Raw genomic sequence first — 19,557 nt, forward strand, 5'->3', positions numbered from 1 at the left:
TACTATTAATTGAATATTGAAATGAATCTAGACTTTTATAAAAAAAAATGGACATAAAATGTCTCTTCCGTGCAAATAAAACATTGATATCGATTTAATTGTTAGTATTTGTTATATTTTTACAGAAACTGATTACAATTGTTGCAATATGTTTGCAGAACAATCCTATTTTACATTGTTTTAATAAGTATTAAATTTATGTAAGAAATTACATTGGCTTTTTAATAAACTCTCATTGTAATATTTTACTTCTTGAGATCCCATTTGAGTATGTAAAACTTATATATATTTTATATATTAAAACGTTAATAAACGTTCATTAAAGTTCAATATCGTTAAAAATTGATTAAAATTTATTCTTCTATTCATTCTATGATGAAAAATGCCAGAGAAAATATGAAATAATACTTTCTAAGTTTTAGTCTTTTTTACATAAATATTATGGAATTTTGATAAAGATTGATACGATAAAAAATTGTATGTTTAAGCTTTAACACGCATATCTAGCGTTATAAGTTTTGATTTATATCTTCATGAGATAAAATATCTCAATCGAGGTTGATCGCATTGATCGCAGCTCTGAGTTGAGAATCATTATAAAGTAAGTAATAAGATTTTAATATTTCATATTGGCAAATTTGCTTGTACGTAGAGCTTTTTATCGTGCTTGAAAATCTTAATAAGTATGAAAACGAAGATAGACGTATCTTCTTGCTTAGGATTAGTTTCGTTGATAAATTCGTTCCATATAGTTTCCTTGACATGAATCTTCTCCCTTATACGATCTCTGTTATACAATCCATATATCATTAACTATCATCTGATGCATCGTGTGAAACTAAAATAATAATGAAGCGTATGCATACAATTTCTTTTTCTACTATAGTTATAATTTATATATTTTAATTTCTTTTCAGAATTAACAAAGGAAGTTCCAGAAATCACCAAAAGGATATTGTGATCAAGAGAAGTGATCAAAGTGCGTCGTTCGTTATTCTCCAAGGGATTGATGCTAAAACTATTCTTGTCCAAAAGGTAACTTCAACTTCCAAGAGGTATCACTGTGATTCGTGCAACGACGATTTTGGCACGGAAGCGGGCTTGATAGTACATAGAACGGAACAATCGATACTCAGAACCCGAGAGGCTTTACGTCAAGCAGAAAGAAAATACGAGTGCGATATTTGCGGACAAACGTTCCCCAGAAAATTGCAGTTGATCAACCATCGTCAGGTGCGATGCAAGTATCCTGTTGTGGATGTGCAGAGAGAAACGCTAGACAGGAAAAACGCTGTCGTGAGAGTTAAGAAACGTCAAGAGGTAAGCAAGGAAGCATCGTCCACCGGACCCGTCGAGTGCGACGAGTGTCATAAGACCTTCAAGAAGAAGAGATACCTGAACGTGCACAAGACGTTGCATGGTACGCCACATGTCTGTGACATATGTGGCGCGAAGTTGACGTCGGAGTATTACCTAAGGATTCACGTCAGACGGCACAACAAGGAGTTCACGGAGTTCTGCGAGATTTGCAACAAGGGGTTCTACTTGAAAGGAACTCTAAGGAACCACATGATCATGCACGCCAAGGAGGAGCCAAGTACCTGTGAAATCTGCCACAAATCCTTCAGCAAACGTATCTATCTCCGTAGTCACATGAAGATTCACATACGGCCCGAGATGAGGAAGAAGTACAAGTGCGAGATCTGTAATTTTGAAACGTTCTACAGTTATTGTTACAAGGAGCACACGTGGACTCACACAGGCGAGAGCCAAGTGGCGTGTGAAGTGTGCGGCAAATTGATCAGGCGACAATACATGAAGACTCACATTAGGATACATACCGGCGAGAAACCAGAGATCTGCGAATTCTGCGGCAAAGCGTTCAGTGCTAGAAAGTACCTCATCAAGCATCGGCGGACTCATACCGGCGAAAAACCATACAAATGCAAGATCTGTGAGAAACGTTTTACTCAGCGCGGCACGCTTAGTGCACACCTGCGGAGACACGAAAATCCTAAGTGAAAACGAGTTTTCAGAAGTCTGCTGTGAGATAACGTTATGTTACGTCATATTTGATATCACGGTTGATCACATTGATGCAGTGTTGGTTAATTCCGTAATGTTTTCAAGATACTTCATCTCATTTGTCGACTAGAACCATTTTTTTATTGTTATGGTATAATTATTATATTCTGTTATTCCCAATATGTATCCTATATTAATACAGTATTTGTCATTTTATAATATGTTTCATGTCACGAAGTTTAATAAATGAACATTTATATTAATAATACACACTAGCATGTCTGGCATGTCAGGATAAGTTACGTGAGAATTCATGGTTATTTATAATTTTAATTACATTTTATTAAAACTGTCAAATGTTTTTAGGGAGAGAATACATAAACTTTACTAAGAAAAATTTTATAACATTTATAATGATATGACATATAAAATTAAGAATCTGAAGTTTTCGGAGATGTTTCAGAAGTTTTGTCAACACGAAATTATGTTACTATCGAGAAAACAATATTCAGAAGAATGCTTGTAAAATGTTGTAGACAGAATCAAGTCGAATAGTGGCAGTCAACCAGTTGATTGACAGTCATGTTGATAGACTCAATAAATATGGTATAAGAGTGTGTCGTAATATTCTGAGTAAGAATATGGAAAACTTGTCTATTGATTCAAGTAAATCGATTATACTGGTTTATTTATTCTAATACATTCTTCCATTGCTTGCTCACGCGTTGACAAGTCTTATTTATTACAGGTGTAACGAGATCGACATAAAAAACACAAAACTGGAACCGATCGACGAGTTGCAGTGTATAGAGTTAGTGCAATATCAAAACGAGGTATCTACCGTCGAAGAATATCATGACATCAGTCATCAAGAGATAGTTACGGAGACGATTGAATATAAGGCTGATAGTATGAGCAATAAGCTTGAATCTGCGCCGGAAACGGACAAAGTAGGTGTTATAAAACGCTTTCATGACACCAGTCGCAAACGAACGACCGTTTACGAGTGCGACGTTTGCGGGAAGCGTATGCTGAAGAAACTGCAGTTCCTGAAGCATAGACAGGATCACGAGAGGAATCTGAAGACTGAAGATCGCTGCAAGGAATGTGACAAGGTCTTCGCCAACGAGGAGAAACTGCGGAAGCACTTGATAAAGGCGCACCAAAAGGAGAAACCATTTCAGTGCGTTTTGTGCGGCAAATGCTTCAAGACCGAGGAATTCCTGAAGATCCATCTGAAACAGCACAACAAACGGTTCACCTGCGACATATGTGGCGTATCGAAGGTCTCCGGCTACGATCTGCGTTTACACAAGAAGAAGCACAACCAGGAGTACGTGACGCACTGCGAGATTTGCGGCAAAGGCTTTTACACGAATCAGACGCTGGAGCGGCATCTACTCACGCACACTGGTGAGAAGCCGTTCGTGTGCAAGGTGTGTAATACACCGTATGCGAGCGCGGCATATCTCAATATGCACATGAAATCCCACGGCGAGCGGGAGAAGCACAAATGTAACATCTGCAACTTCGAGAGCTACTGGAAGGCTGCACTGAAGGTGCACTTGAAGATACACACGGGCGAGAATCAGATCACCTGCGAGCTGTGCGGCAAGTCTGTCAGCAGCAAGACGTATCTGCAGATCCACATGCGTATACACTCGGGCGAGAAGCCGCACGTTTGCGAGGTGTGCGGCAAGGCATTCAGCGTACGGAAGTACCTGATTGTCCACCTGAGGACGCACACCGGCGAGAAACCGTACCAGTGTAAGATATGTCAGAAAAGATTCACGCAACAGGGTTCGTTAAATTGGCATATAAAATCTCATAACAAGAATAAATGAAGAAGCACATTTTTAACTCGACTTGCCTAACGCTACGAACACCGTACGGGAGCGCGGCATATCTCGAATATTTTACATTCAACATTGTGCGATAAGAATAAGAATTTTAAGCATTCTGTTTATATCATTGAAACTGTAAAGTCACATGTACACGTACACACATATATGTATACCATACATAGAAATCATGCAAGGGCACAAGTGCAAATTTTATATTATATATATGTATGTATACACGAATTTAATTTTATGATGAATAATATGTAGCAAATATGGAACATTATTTCTAATCTTTTGGAAATGTATTTACCGAAAGAAATATGAAAAATTTTAATTTTTTATTAGAGACATGAGACTGACTGTAGTCATGAAAGATAAAGTTTTTACGCAAATAATTCTTTTTCAATAAGTAAGAATTATTTTATAGATTACAAGAACACTAATTTCTGTCTTATAAAGTGTACTATGAATTAATGTCGATTGCCAGATAGATTAAAATAATTTGAGATAATTTTGAATTTGTCAGAGAAGTTTTGCAATGTGCCACAGGAAATATAAATATCTTTTATTTACTTAAGAAGATAATTATATGAAATTAATATTATGCATATTTAATCAAAAACGCTTATAGCTAATAAGCTGGATATATAGAATTGAGTGAACATAACTTTTATTAATAAGTGAAACCATCTTACAACAAACAAAATTATACGCTCTCTGTATTTTAGTCGAAAATTATTTTTATTTGATCATAATTTTTTATTTAGTAAAATTGTAATATGTTTTAATATAAAAGGGATAGAGCAAAATAATTAAATAATTTGAGTATATCTTTGCAGATGCATCAACATAAAATTCATAAGTGAAAATTAATGTGTATTTTTTCTATTATATCACATATTTATGATTATTGTTAAGATACTTTGTTATATTTAAAAATTACATGAAAGATAAAGTTTATATGTTCATGTTTTGATATTACAAAGCGCGCATGATATTCTTCGAAAAAGATATATTAGATTACATTATATTAAAATCATAACAAATTATCATATATTAATGATGAAATTTAGCGATTAAAAATTGGTAAGAGAGTTTGTTCCAAATGAAATTTATATTTATATGTGATTTTTATTCTATGGTTTAGAGAAATTAATATTATAAATATACACATATACATACACATATGTAAGTTATTAAGTATATAATAATGAAATATAACTGAATAAAAAACTAAATATACACATCTTTGGTAGTTACAAATTTAATTACATATTTAATGTATTTATTCTGCAGTTTTTATGTTTCATGCAATATAATATAGTGATATGCTAAATATTAAATAATAGTGAAGACTTCTGATGTAAGTAATGCATATGCGACAAAAAGATGATGGAACAATCATCTATATAGGAATATCATCTGGATTACAAATTGTATAATACATATTTACTACAAGTTTCTGAAAGGTACGCATTATTTTGAAACTGAATTTAATATTATTTTATTATTTTTCATAGTTTCACATGACGCAATTATTTCATCTTATTTAGATTCTTATAAAATGGATTATATCATGAAAAGGAATCATGTGTTGTAGAAGGACAAAATTTATATTGAATTTATAGGCAACAATGTATATGTAACGATTTTATTTCTTGTACAAAATCTATAAAAAAATTGATTATTTATAATTACAATCGATTAGTTATAACTATATTGGCATTCATGGATATAAATGTTATTATATATGTAACAGATTATACACATACATACGGGATCGGAAGCAAATGCTTCATGTTATCTGTTAACTTTACGATATTTATATCATATGCATTATGAAAATGACGTAAACTTATGAATAAAGATATTTTTTAGAAAAAGGAAAATAAAAATCCTTTATGTATGTATTGTTTTTAATAATATATAATCTGAAAATTATACGAAGAACATTTCTAGCAGAAAAGAATTGTACATAAAAATGTAAATAAAATTATGAATAAAAATCATTCTCTCAGTATTTTTACGACAATCGATTTAAGCGAGTTAATGTTTTATCACGATATCTATATAGTCATTATTTTATTTTATTTTCAGAAATGAAAGACCAGCAGAGACGTGTGTAAAAAATAAACCGTCTGTACATGAATGTCCGGATTCTACATCGGTTTCAATTTTCGTTAAAGAGGAAAAGAATGTGAAGCAGGAGTATAGTGTACAACACGAAGCTGCGAGTTTAGAACGCGAACCTGCCGAGAACGTCATGGGCTTGTTGATGCGAGAGGAACACAAGGAAGGGACGAATGAAGAGATTAAAAATCAGAGTCACGCGACCGTAAGGAAACAATGTAACGGGCAGACGTTTTACGAGTGCAACGTATGCATGAAATTGTTCAGATCGAAGAATCTGTTCGAGGGTCATCTGGTAGCGCATAGCGATGCTCGACCCTATCAGTGCGACGTTTGTGGCAAGTCTTTCAAGAGGACCAATACTCTGGCGGTGCATCGGCGAATCCATACTCATGAAAGGAACTTCATCTGTGACGTATGCGGTCGTGCCTTCGTGCAAACCTCCCAACTGGCCACTCACCACAGGCGCCACTTCGAGAAATACACTCGGCACTGTGAAATATGCAATAAGGGCTTCTTTACAAACGCCGAGCTGCATGGGCACATGAACGTGAAGCATGGTGCCAAGGAGCACGTATGCACTGTCTGTAGCAAGTCGTTTCCCAATAATCATACCCTGGTGCGTCACATGAAGATCCACGACCCGAACTTCAAGCCCGTGAAGCATCAGTGCGAGTTCTGCGGCAAGACGTTCGCTTACAAGAATTCGCTAGTGGTGCACGTGAAGTCGCACACCGGTGAGAACAAGTACGACTGTCACTTGTGCGGCAAGTCCGTTTCGTCGAAGGGATCCCTTCAGGACCACCTGCGCCTGCACGGTGGCGAGAAGTCGTTGATCTGCGACATGTGCGGCAAGGCATTTCACAAGAGAACGACGCTGGTTGTGCATAAGAGGACACACACCGGCGAGAAGCCGTATTCGTGCGACACTTGCGGAAAATCTTTCACGCAACATTCAACCCTCGTCATACACAAGCGATATCACACGGGGCAAAGACCGTATCAGTGTAGTTACTGTAGCAAGTCGTTCGTATCGAGAGGGTTACTCAACGCGCATACTAAAATACACATGGTCAATGTGATGGTCATGCAGCCCGCATAGCTCCCAATTCGAACAATCGTTTTTCCTAAAGTGTCACGTTAAATAACGACGCGCATCGCGTCAATCGCGTGTTTCGGACATTGTGATATTAACTAACTTGTATACTCTAGGATTTTCTAAAAGTAGGCATTTCTATGAGACTAAAACGGGGTGATATTAGTAATCGTATACTGCCATTTTGTATTCTGATTATTCGTCTATGATGCGCGATTAATTATATCTGATTTTAATCAGTTTTTTTGCGAATATCGTGATGTTATAATTACATCAGAGTTTTTGTTAAACTTATAAAATAATTTTTTAAATTCGAGAACAATCGTATTATTTCGATTAAAATTATTAAAAAATGTGTGCACTGAATAAATGATTGAAATTTCTGTATTACATTACAAAAATATACAAGAATAAGAAATTAATTTCATAGTCTAACGCAAATGAATTTTCTTGATTTCTCAATATTATTATAAAAAAGACAATAGACAGAAAGCTAATGGATTTATATAAAAAATAATTGAATGCAAAGAAACTGTAATATCGGATATAACTTAATATAGTTTTCGCGAATAAGAAAGTATTAAGAAAGAAGTTGTACTCTCTATATAATATTTGTACATTTTGCATATTGCAAGCAGCGGCAATAAGTTTTTTTTTTTTAGAAAGAAGTGGGATATGATTCTGCGTTATGTTATGTACTATTGTAAGAAATAAAAATGTTTCTTAAAATTATAAGACTAGTCCAAGCTGTTTTATCACGTCGCTTTCTTTCATATTTTGTGTCTTCGTTCTCATCTTTATACATACACGCATACATCTTTTAAATATTAATTAACACATCTTTTTACATCAAATATGGCAATATTAATTATCAAATTAATTGATTTATGTCATATAACGGAGAAAGAGCTGTAAGCTTGGCAGCTTTACTTACAGGAATAGATTAATTTTAGCTAAGCAACGAGATAAAAGAATAAAAGAAATATCATCGGACAATAAAAGAAAGATCATCAAGCGACACAGTAAGGATATTCGATACTGATGTCCCTCTGAATTTTTCTATTGCAGGTACAACCAGCTACAGTTTTCCGAAGACTATTACCCGATGGTAATGTTTCCCAAGCTCGAGTTGCCGAAGAAGAACGGTGATTCCACTGCGAAGTCTTCTGCGAAATGCCCAGAACCGGCGGATGCTCCTGAGGAGACCACGGCTTTGACGAATCCCGTGGAGAACGTCATAAAGCAGGAAGTGAACGACGTGGACGAGGAAGATCTTCCTTTGGCGTATCATTGTAAACTCTGTGGTGTCTTCTTCGCTTCGCAATCCTTGTTGGACAATCATGAAATTGAGCACAAAGGTAAGCGGAAGAACACGTGCGCCCAATGCGGCCGGGTCTTCAGAACGGCCATGACTCTCCGCAAGCACATGAAAATGCACTCGGTGCGCAAGAGCGGCCGCAAAAGCAACTCCTCGACGGTGACCAGCCGTGCCGCGTCGTTGAAGAAGGTGAAGAAAGAGAAGCCCGAGTTGGAGTTTCTCTGTAAGACTTGCAACAAGGTCTTCCGACATAAGAGCAATTATCAGAAACACTTGTTGCGCCATACGGTCGGTGATTTACCCTGCAAGCACTGCCCCAAAAAATTCCGGCTGTTCCGCGATTTGACCAGGCATGAGAAGACGCACTTCTTACCGAGTTACATGTGCAAGGAGTGCGACTACGAGACCACCGTTCTGGCAGCACTGACCATCCACATGACGCGGCATTTAGACAAGTCGAATTTGCCGTTCAAGTGCAACGAGTGCGACAAGCGCTTCCGAAAGAAGCTTGATCTCCAAGAGCATTACAACATCCACTCAGGCGAAAAACCGTTTGCCTGTCAGCTCTGCAACAATGCGTTCTACCTGAGGCGACAGCTCTCGGCGCACTGCAGGCGCATGCATCCTGAACTGAAGGCGAATAAAGTGACTAGTACCGCGTGTGACATTTGTGGCCGCGTGCTCGCTACGAAGAGGTCACTCTTCCGACACAAGGAGAGCCACAATCCGACGAAGCTTTATCTCTGCGATTACTGCGGCAAGAGTCTCAGTAGCGCCGAACATCTGAAGAAGCACAGGCGGATTCATACCGGGGAAAAACCATATGTATGTGATATCTGCGGTAAGGGTTTCACCGATTCCGAAAACTTGAGGATGCACAGGCGGGTTCATACGGGAGAGAAGCCGTACAAGTGTGAACAGTGTCCGAAAGCATTCTCGCAGAGATCGACGTTGACGATTCACAGACGCGGACATACCGGGGAACGGCCTTACGTTTGTCAGATCTGCCACCGTGGATTCTCTTGCCAGGGGAACTTGACGGCACATCAGAAGTCCACGTGCGTCTAAGGCCTCTGCGTCAATGATTCCTCGATGATTCCTTCGAATGATTCGGAACTTGTTTGTTGGCTCGCATGATGATCAAGCTACGATGATTACGATTTAAGAATAGTGCGGTAGTGCGCGCTGTTAACGCGTTGTTAGCTATGTATCGTGACAGTGAAATTTACGCGGAAACTGTGAAAGAACACACACTTTTTGGAATTATTATAGATCGTAAGATACGCAGCTATACGTTGACGACGTGCGCAACATCGACATCGGGTATATAAAGTGTACTCGCGATGTTCGTTCGATATCGACTTCTCCATAAATCTCTATGAAACCTTTTGTACACTGCTTGTAATGTTTGCGTGAGCATTTGCGTGAACTTGCGCAGCGCACAAGGGACAAGATTGTGCATATTATTTATGACCGGTTCGCTTCTTGACGAATTACTTCTCTATCGTGCTCAAAATGTTCCGTTATGACTATTGTTGATCTATTTTCTGAGCGTGGGTAAGATGATTGAGCTTGTAAGCCGGGTGATGCCAATCGTTGTTAAATGAAAATTCGTTTTTACTTTATTTTTCTTTTTCTAGTTTTGTACAGGCGTGGCAGTGCACTCCATAATACGTTCGTTTAAACGGAAACAACTGCATCGATAAACTTACGTTAATAATTATTGACGATATTCGTTATTATACGTTTAATAAAATAACTCGTGCATCACAAATGTATGATTACAAAGTTGTTCTATTATTGCCGATTAAATCGATTCCTTGATTTCGAAGTAAACAAGCGTTACTTATCCCCACATCCATCACAGATCGCCAAAATAATTCTTGGGTCATTTATTATTGCAAAGAAATTTCAGACGATCAGGAGAAAGAAGAGACACCGATAAATAATTTGGAACGGTGTGACTATGTGTAATGTGCTCAAAACTTATTATTATTTTTTACAGAATCATCGGGGTCCAAATATTGTTAGGACAAGGTACCAAAGCTGAGCATATCGGAGAGGAATCGGAAAAGCACGACCGTGCGCGATCAGAATTAAATACGAATTTAACAGCTGCAAACTTGGTAAACGTAATCGAAGATGAAGAAGAAAAACACGCAACATCGAAGTCTAATAATATAGTACATCAGGCAGCGCAACCTTGTCGTAAACGCATCAAGAGCGCTTCGGCTGCAAGAAGAAGATCCAAGAAAACGAAAGAACGGACGAGATTCGAGTGTTCCACGTGTCAGGAATTTTTCGCTCGTCGAGGAGATTTAAATCGACACATGGTGAAGCACAGTGATGTGCGCCCGTACAAGTGCATGGTTTGCGAGAAAACGTTTAAACGCTCATCGACAGTGAACAACCATATGCAGTTACACAGCGGCGTTACGTATACCTGCGACGCGTGCGGTTTCGTCACGATGAACAAACTTTCGTTAAAGACTCACAATCGACGTGTGCATCAGCGTGATTTTCGTTTTCGTTGTGACCGGTGCGACAAGGGCTTCATGTCGAATTACGACCTGGAAGATCACAAGGCAAGCCATTTAGGCGCCAAGACCTTCGTTTGCGAACATTGCGGCAACGCTTACTCGCAGAGATCATACTTGGTCGCGCACAAACGCGCGGTCCACGGACTGCGGAAGACCGCACCGAAGCGCTATCCGTGTAAGTTGTGCAAAAATAGCTTCGCATCGGAGCACGGGCTTCATAATCACGCGAGCTTACACTCACAGCGCTTTCTGTGCGCCCAGTGCGGCAAGAATTTTACGACGAATCACGCGCTGAAGCTACATAGCCGCAGGCACACTGGCGAACGGCCGTATCAGTGCAAGCTGTGCCCAAAGGCCTTTGCAAGATCCATGGCCCTCAGGATACACGAGTTCATTCACAGAGACGAGAAACCGTACGTGTGCGATCTTTGCGGGCAGAGTTTTACGCAACGAAGCAGCATGATGGTGCATCGCCGCAAACATCCTGGTAATCATCCACCGCCACCGCCGCTGCTACTTAGTCGCCTCAAATCTGGTGTTCGGAAGCGAGACCAACTGGGTACGAATGTACTTACGAATCTGTTTAAAAAAACGCGCAGTGCAGACTGCTAAAAAGAGCTATTAATTTTCTATGTAGATATTACAGTCGATTCTCAAAATACGATATGTAAACAACAAATAAGAAAATTACGAATGAAACGAACCTTATAATCTTGTTATTATTATTACGAAACATTTTGTTTTAAATTTCTTTAATTAGGGATTTGGTCGCATTTATGTTTGTTTTACTTTTGGAAGAATTATTTGTAAAATTCTTTGTGAGTTGTCACCAATATTAAACACAAATGATTTTGTTAGTGTTCTTTACATCGTGATTTTATTAGTGTTCGCATGATGTTCATGGCCAGTGAAGATTTTACGCAATTGCGGTACACGCAACGCATTCGTGTTTGTACTGATTCAAATTAATGGATGTTTCAGGAGACGAGAGTGGACCTTAGTGCGAGATGGTGAAAAGTGTCGGAAAATGATTGTAACGCGTGGTGATGCCATCGTGATGGAAACAACTGCCGACAAAGGTGTGAAGAAACTTCATTGTTCAGCCAAAGGGGACAAAGGGGCAAGAGAGGGAATGAAGAAAAGGCACGCAGGGTCGAATACAGAAAAAGCGATAAACAAAGACTCGTCGAATGAGCAAAAAACGGAATTCACAGAGCGAACGTCATCATTTGAAAGCACCTCGCAAAGCGAAGATAAGGAAGACGTGGATCAAGCGTTGGACGAAGTGCGGACCGCGTGTCCGTTCTGCTTGAAGCATTTTGATCATGAGAAACGTTTAAAGAGGCACATTATAACGAGTCATCATAAGAAGGCGTACAAGTGTGACAAATGCCGCGCGTCTTGTTACACCAAAGAAAATCTAGAGAAACACCGCAAGAGTCATAACGATGATTACTTTTTCGAGTGCGACATATGTCATCTAAAGTACAAACGCAAGGTAACGCTGAGGCAGCATCAAGTGCGGGCGCACAGTGACGTCGCTGCCCAGTTTATCTGCGATTCTTGCGGCCAGTCATTCAAAGTGAAAGTGGACCTCCTTGTGCACATCAACAGGAAACACAGTACGAACGTGCACATATGTCGATACTGCGGCAAATCGGTGATGGACCTCCACAGTCACGAGTGGAAGCACAAAAAGCGAGCCGAAATGGCCAGTCTGAAATTTTCCTGTCACGTGTGCATCAAGAAATTTCAAAACCAGACTCGGCTCGATAATCATCTGCTACTGCACAAACAAGGCTACAAATGCACCGAGTGCAATCTGGTCGTTGCTTCGTCAAGGCAGCTGCAGTACCACAAGGACCGAATGCACAAACCGGGTACAATATGCTCCATTTGCAAGAAAGTGTTTGTGTCGAGGGGCAATAAATTCTATCAACACATTCTCACGCACGCCGGCATCAGGCCGTACAACTGTGACGTCTGCGGCGAGGATTTTACTCAACGTTCCAGCCTCTTCCGGCATAGAAGGAATCATCCCGGTCCCTTACCGCCTTACACGTCTCAGGTGCCCATAGCCGACTTAGCTAGAAACGTTTTACAAAAGCTTTTGGACTGTAATGAATAGTACATTGGAAGACGTATTGATACGTCATAAAATGCGTTTTTGATTCGTAGGTTTAAAGATAACACATAATCTCAAAAATATACTTTTCAGGAAAATACGTTTGCCGAGAAGACTTGATTAAGTTTCTAAATATTTCTATTATTTCAAAAAAAATTTAAATTTATATGACGTAGAAAGTTGTATAAAGTTAACATATCTTTTTTGCTTTAATATATATTTATATATAAGGCAAAATAGTTTTAAGCATTTATGACAATTAAATGTTTGTATGTAGATTAATTAAAGTGTACATGTGATGAGAATATTCGTTAATAATAATGTAGCAATTCTGGATTACGCTTTTAAATAAGATATCGCCGTTTGTGACTGTGAATGCAAAGCGTAATAAATACAAAAGTTATATTTTTCATAAAATGCTTGTTAATTATTAGGTGAATTTATATAATAAGTATATGTCAAGAGATCGTAATTTAGTTGGAATAAGCATATGCATTTTCTTCATTGTATATGAATTGGTTATATTTTGTCTAATGATAAAATTACAAAATTTAAAATGAAGATTATTCAATTTGTTTGTGTTAAAGTAAGCTTGTGTGCGTTGAATTATAATTTTGTATTATTACAATATTTATTTAATGAATATTTATTTCAGATTGATTACATATTTGGGTAAAACGAAACAAAACCACTACAATTTTGTACAAGATAATTATACTGATGTCGATATGCACAATTTTTCGGTATTACTATCTGTACAGTTCTCTGGTAATTAATAAAATTGATTGTAATACTCGTAGTGCAGTAAAAGTGAGATCAATTTCTTTACGTACACATATATATATTGTATACCTTTCTTACAATTATCTCTAACTATTCAAAGTCGAATTGACTATTTTACGCTAAAAAAAGAAATATTGATACGCTTTATACGCTGATGTAGTTTATCCCTTTTTCAGAGGAAAGCCTATCATCAGAAAAGCCCTCATCATGAAGAAAGGGGAACCTCTCCGAAAAGGACCTCTCCGTTTTGTCTCCATTTTGTTGGGCTCATGGAAATCGATTGAAAATAATTCTACAAAGACGAAAAGCGGAGGAGTTAATTCTACAACAGTTCAGTGTCAAAATGTGAATAGATTGATTAATGTAGATTCGTCATTAAATACGCCGAGAGTAATCGTAAAAGCCGTGAAAGGTAGTGATGCTTCGAGCGATACGGAACCTGCGTCGAACATGGGACCATCACAAGGCGCGGACTCGTCGAGTTCGCGCAAGGAATCGACCGAGGTGGACGAGGTTCTGGAAAATATAAGGAATACGTGCCCATTTTGTGAGAAACAATTCGACAATGCAAGGAAAGTCGAGCGGCACGTCAGATACGTGCACCGCAAACCTTTCCAATGCGACAAGTGTAAGAGAACTTGCTACACGCTGAGAGCCTTGGAGGAGCACAAGAGGATACACCGGCCGGACTACTTCTTCGAGTGCAAGATCTGCCACGTGAAATACAAAAGCGGAGACGGACTGAAGAGACATTACATCCGCATGCACAGCGACCACGAGTCGCGATTCATCTGCGAGCATTGCGGTCGCAGCTACAAGCTGAAGATCGATTTGACACACCATATGAAGAGAACCCACGTGTCGCAGTTGCAAATCTGCCGCTTTTGCGGCAAGGAAGTGAAGGATGTGAAGGGCCATGAGTGGCGGCATCAGAAGCGCAACCGCGAGATCAAGTACGAATATCCGTGTCACTTGTGCCGGAAAAAGTTCCATCACAGGAGCAGACTAGACAATCACCTGATGTTGCACAAGAAAGGCTTCAAGTGTGAGGAGTGCGGCAAAGAGTACAGCGGCACGCGTGAACTCATGAGCCACAAACGTTTCAAGCACGGTCAGACAAATATCTCCACGTGCGTGCTGTGCCAAAAAACGTTCACGTCCATCAGCAATTTCTACCAGCATGTGCTCACGCACGCCGGTATACGGCCATACAAGTGTGATATCTGCGAGGAGGATTTTACGCAACGCTCTAGTCTGTTGAGACACAGGAGACATCATCCTGGACCGTTGCCGCCGATAACGACGCCGCATCCCCAGATAGCCGAGCTTGCCAGAAGTTACCTGCAGAAAATACAAAGCGATCACATTGAAAATTCTATGTTGGACGCGCGATCGTGATCGATCATTGACGAAGGCTTGTAAAACTTACAATTAAAAGTAACAAAATATGATATATTTGAGTAAAACCAGTAGGAATACCTGATGCATCATTATTAATAGATTTTATACGATTTTTCAGTTATATTTTACTTGATAGTACATTTCATTTATCGGATTCCAATTTTTGTGCCTTTCTGGAAAAAAGCTGGATATATTCATATATTTCTATAGAAAATATATCTATTTTTTATGTAATTTTATGTCCTAAATTTTTTAAACATTAATTTATATTTCTCTCAATTAATTAACATAATTAAACTTGTGTTGAGAAAAAAATAATCTTGATTGCGTTAACCAAGTTTTTATTATCAAAAAGAAAAATGACAATTGTGATTAACGTGAATGACTGCATAAATAATTATTTTCTCATTTCTTAAGTTGACGAGCTTAATACAATACATTGATGGATAATGATGAATAAGTAATTACTATATTATTCTTAGCGTGCGCTTACACATACACTTTGCACGGAATCAAATAAAATTTAGAAACATTTAATAAGAATTTTTGTTTATGAATATTATCAGTAATTAATGAGATTGTTAAATAGTGATTTAATAAATACATAAATTTAATTTTTTTGAAATTCTAAAACAATGAGTATACAGCTAATGATTTATATAGAAATACATAAAACCTTATTTATTCTATTACGTAAAAATAAATTTATTTATTTATTAATCATAATATTTGTAAAAGCTATATTCTGTACAAAGAAAAATAAGTGTTTTTACATATGATATTAAATTTATATATTTAATAAAACATTTAATGAGAGTTGTATTGTAATGATATATAGACATTAATTGTTTTATAAATATTTTTCAATTCGTGATTATTTTACGTATTTAAATTTTATATAAATATGTACAAATTTATACAAGTGTTCCAAATTTAACAAAAGAGTATTGTACAGACATGCTTTGGACGTATCTCGGAGCAATTGTTTTTTGACGAAAATTTTCCAAAAACTCTAAATATGAAGATATTTTATGTTGAAAATTAAAGAGTTTATATCCCATATGTGATTTTATCCAGTGTGTGATCACATGACATTCCTAAATGCACCAACGTTAGCATTAAAGTACATTTCTTCGTCTTGCTAAATTCATCGATGTTTCAGGGGCCGGTGGACCACTGTGTGGGACGGTAATGAGTATCGACAAGTGATCGTGGAACAAAAATGGTCCAAAAGAACTGTCCTAACGAAACCAGTCTCACCAGGTGATTAAGTAAAAAAAAAGTAATAAACTAAAGTAGCTCTCTCATACAAGCGTTTCGAAAGATCGATATGCAAGAACCGAGCCAGATCTGTAAAGGACCGTTTTCTTGCAGAACATTTTGTCAAAGAGCGAGAGTTACGTGAAGAGCAGCCCACACAGGAGAGTCAACAGGCTGACGACGTTGATCGAATATTAAGCAATTTGCGCGGATTATGTCCTACCTGCAACAAACGCTTTGCAAGCGACCAGTTGTTGGAGTACCACGTGGACAGTGTCCACAAACGTGTCTACACGTGTAATCTCTGCCCGAAGGCGTATGCAAAGCCTTACCAGTTGAAAGTACACAAGAAGACTCATACGGAGACTTACAAGTGCACCGACTGTGGACTGAAATTTCAGCGGCTTCTGGGTTTGCAGCGACACCAGATTCGCTCGCACAGTACGACTGAGTGGAGATTCATATGCGACTATTGCGGTAAACGGTTCAGATTGAAATCGGACATTCTAGTGCATATCACGAATCGGCACTCCGCCGATCGGCAGATCTGTCACATTTGCGGCCAATCGGTGAAGTATCCGAAATCGCACGAGAGAACGCACTTGCAGAAGCGCAATCTCAAGTTCTCCTGTCATCTGTGCCAGAGGAAGTTTGCCACGCAAACCAAGTTGGATAATCATCTACTGAGGATGCACGAGGAGGTTTTCCATTGTCAGGAATGCGATGAAGAATGTAAGGGTCAGGTAGAGTTTGCGCGTCACAAGCGGCTGCACCGGAAGAGGGTCGCGGAAGAGTGCAAGATATGCGGCAAGATGTTTAGCAGATTGCATCTACGCACGCATATATTGACTCACGCCGGTCTGCGTCCTTACCAGTGCGATATTTGCAGCGTGAATTTCACGCAACGATCTAGTCTCATGAGGCATCGGAAATGTCATCCTGGCCCTTTACCACCGGCACCACCTATCTCGATAACGCAACTTGTTCAGAACGTTTTACAGTCATTTAGTTGAATTTCTTTTTAATTATGGCTGATAAAAACGAGCGTACAAATGTGCAGATATTTTTTTAACGACAATAGTTAAACTTAAGGGCATTATGCTGCAGCCAACGGAAAGACTATTTAGTAATGTGTTCAATATTCATGATAAAGTTTAATAATCCTTTGATGAAAATATGTTTTTGTCCATGCAATTATTAAAATCATTACATAACAATGACTGAAGAGTATTTGTTACATATATAAGTTATACAATAAAAAGAATTCACAAGTGTGATTTAAAATATTTTACAACAAATTCTATTTTCTATAATAAAATTGTCTATAATAAAAGTTTAGCATTTCTTATAAATTATATTCTCTGATATTATATATATATAAAACATTAAATCTATTCTAATTGAGAATTAGAAATATAATCTATTTTTAAAATGCCTATTTGTTCGAGAGTAAAATTTAAACTTTATCTTTCCGTTTTTATATAAAAAGTTATTTTTATAACAAAGTGATTTATTTGTTGTTAAAGATATGAAATACTCAATTTTATTTTAAAAAGAAAATACCAGTTTTATAAGCGAAATTTTAAGTTTTACACATTAATATATGTATTCTGGTAATTTTTATGAAATTATTAATATGTTGACAAGGAAAAGTTTCTCCGTTGTACAATTTTTATAAAAAAAATTTGTTTCATATAAACAAATTTCTTTTATAAGTACTAACAAGTAACATTAGAGATAGTTTGTAAATAAAATATTCTTTGTAAATACGTTTTATTGTGCAGTACCATCACAGAACTGATTCATGTGCTAAAGTGATAAAACTTCCATTTATGCGCGCGTGTGTGCGCGCGCGCACACACACAAAATATTTTTATATAAATTATTAAAACAACATTATTTGCTAAATTAAATAAATTTCGAATCATATTATTACAGTGGACAAGTTATTTAATAGAATAGAATATTTGATAGAATATTAAGTTTATTTAATAGAATATTTGTAAATAGCGGAGAGAGATTATTTATATGAAATTGAACCCTGCTTCTTGTTTACTGAAAGTTTTAGCGGATGTTGCACCAATGCATGCTCATGTGCAACGATCATACCTGCGCCATGTTAAAAACGCATAAAATGTACTGACAATTTTTATAATTTTTTTAGGTACAATCAGCTAGATCCGCTCTCGCCAACTTTTCTGATAGTAAAACTGGAAGACGATTATTTTCGCATCCCAAAATCGTTGAGCGTATTCATGATGAAAGAACCGTCTGTCGAGGAAAATAGTTCGAAAACCGAGTCGCTAAAAGCAGACAAGGGTGACAAAGAAGACAACGAAGAGAAAGAGGGGAAGGATAGTCGCGCGCAGAGGAATAAAAATCGCATCGAGACCAGGAAGAGAAGTAAAGTCGTGTGCGACGATTTCGACGATCTGGACGATGCTCCGCTGGACTTCAGAAAACGGCACGGAGACGAATTGTGGAAAACGCGTTCCGGCAAGCACGCGACAAGTCTGAAAAAGAAGTCGCACATTTGCGAGATCTGCTACATCACGTTCGACCGTAAAAGCAAGCTCACTAGTCACATGTTCAAGCACAGCAACTCGCGGCCGCACAAATGCGCGATCTGCTCCAAGGGCTTCAAGACCGGCGCGTATCTCTCCAGGCATATGGAGATTCATGATGAACCCGCGCAGCTGCACGCGTGCAAACTGTGCGACTTTAAGGCGCGTACGAAGCCGTACCTGAAGATACACCACATCCGCAAGCACACCGAGGATTACAATTACAGTTGCGAGCAATGCGGCAAGATGTTCAAGGTCCAATCCGACTACACCACGCATATGAAGGACCACGATACGGAGTCCTGCGTGTGCGATATATGCGGCACGTCTTACTCCAGCAAGAGTTCCTTGTACTTCCACAAGCACTACAAGCACAAGACCAAAGTGAAGGAGTTCGAGTGCCAGGTATGTAGGAAGCGTTTCAAAACCCAGAAGAACCTCGACAGCCATGCCGAGCTGCACAAGATGAAG

At 38.1% G+C, this 19,557-nt stretch overlaps 2 protein-coding genes across 2 annotated transcripts in view; both read left to right on the plus strand.

Moving 5' to 3' along the window:
• LOC105281278 overlaps positions 1-19,557 on the plus strand; it is a 58,196-nt gene that overhangs the window by 12,700 nt on the left and 25,939 nt on the right. The window lies entirely within an intron of this gene.
• Positions 12,903-15,493, plus strand: LOC113561939 (zinc finger protein OZF-like). Its single transcript, XM_026969605.1, has 2 exons — positions 12,903-13,021; positions 14,038-15,493. Exon 2 carries the CDS (start codon positions 14,069-14,071, stop codon positions 15,257-15,259), a length of 1,191 nt encoding a protein of 396 aa, XP_026825406.1. The 5' UTR covers positions 12,903-13,021; positions 14,038-14,068; the 3' UTR covers positions 15,260-15,493.

Source organism: Ooceraea biroi, chromosome 5, assembly GCF_003672135.1.
Source record: "Ooceraea biroi isolate clonal line C1 chromosome 5, Obir_v5.4, whole genome shotgun sequence".
NCBI lineage: Eukaryota > Metazoa > Arthropoda > Insecta > Hymenoptera > Formicidae > Ooceraea > Ooceraea biroi.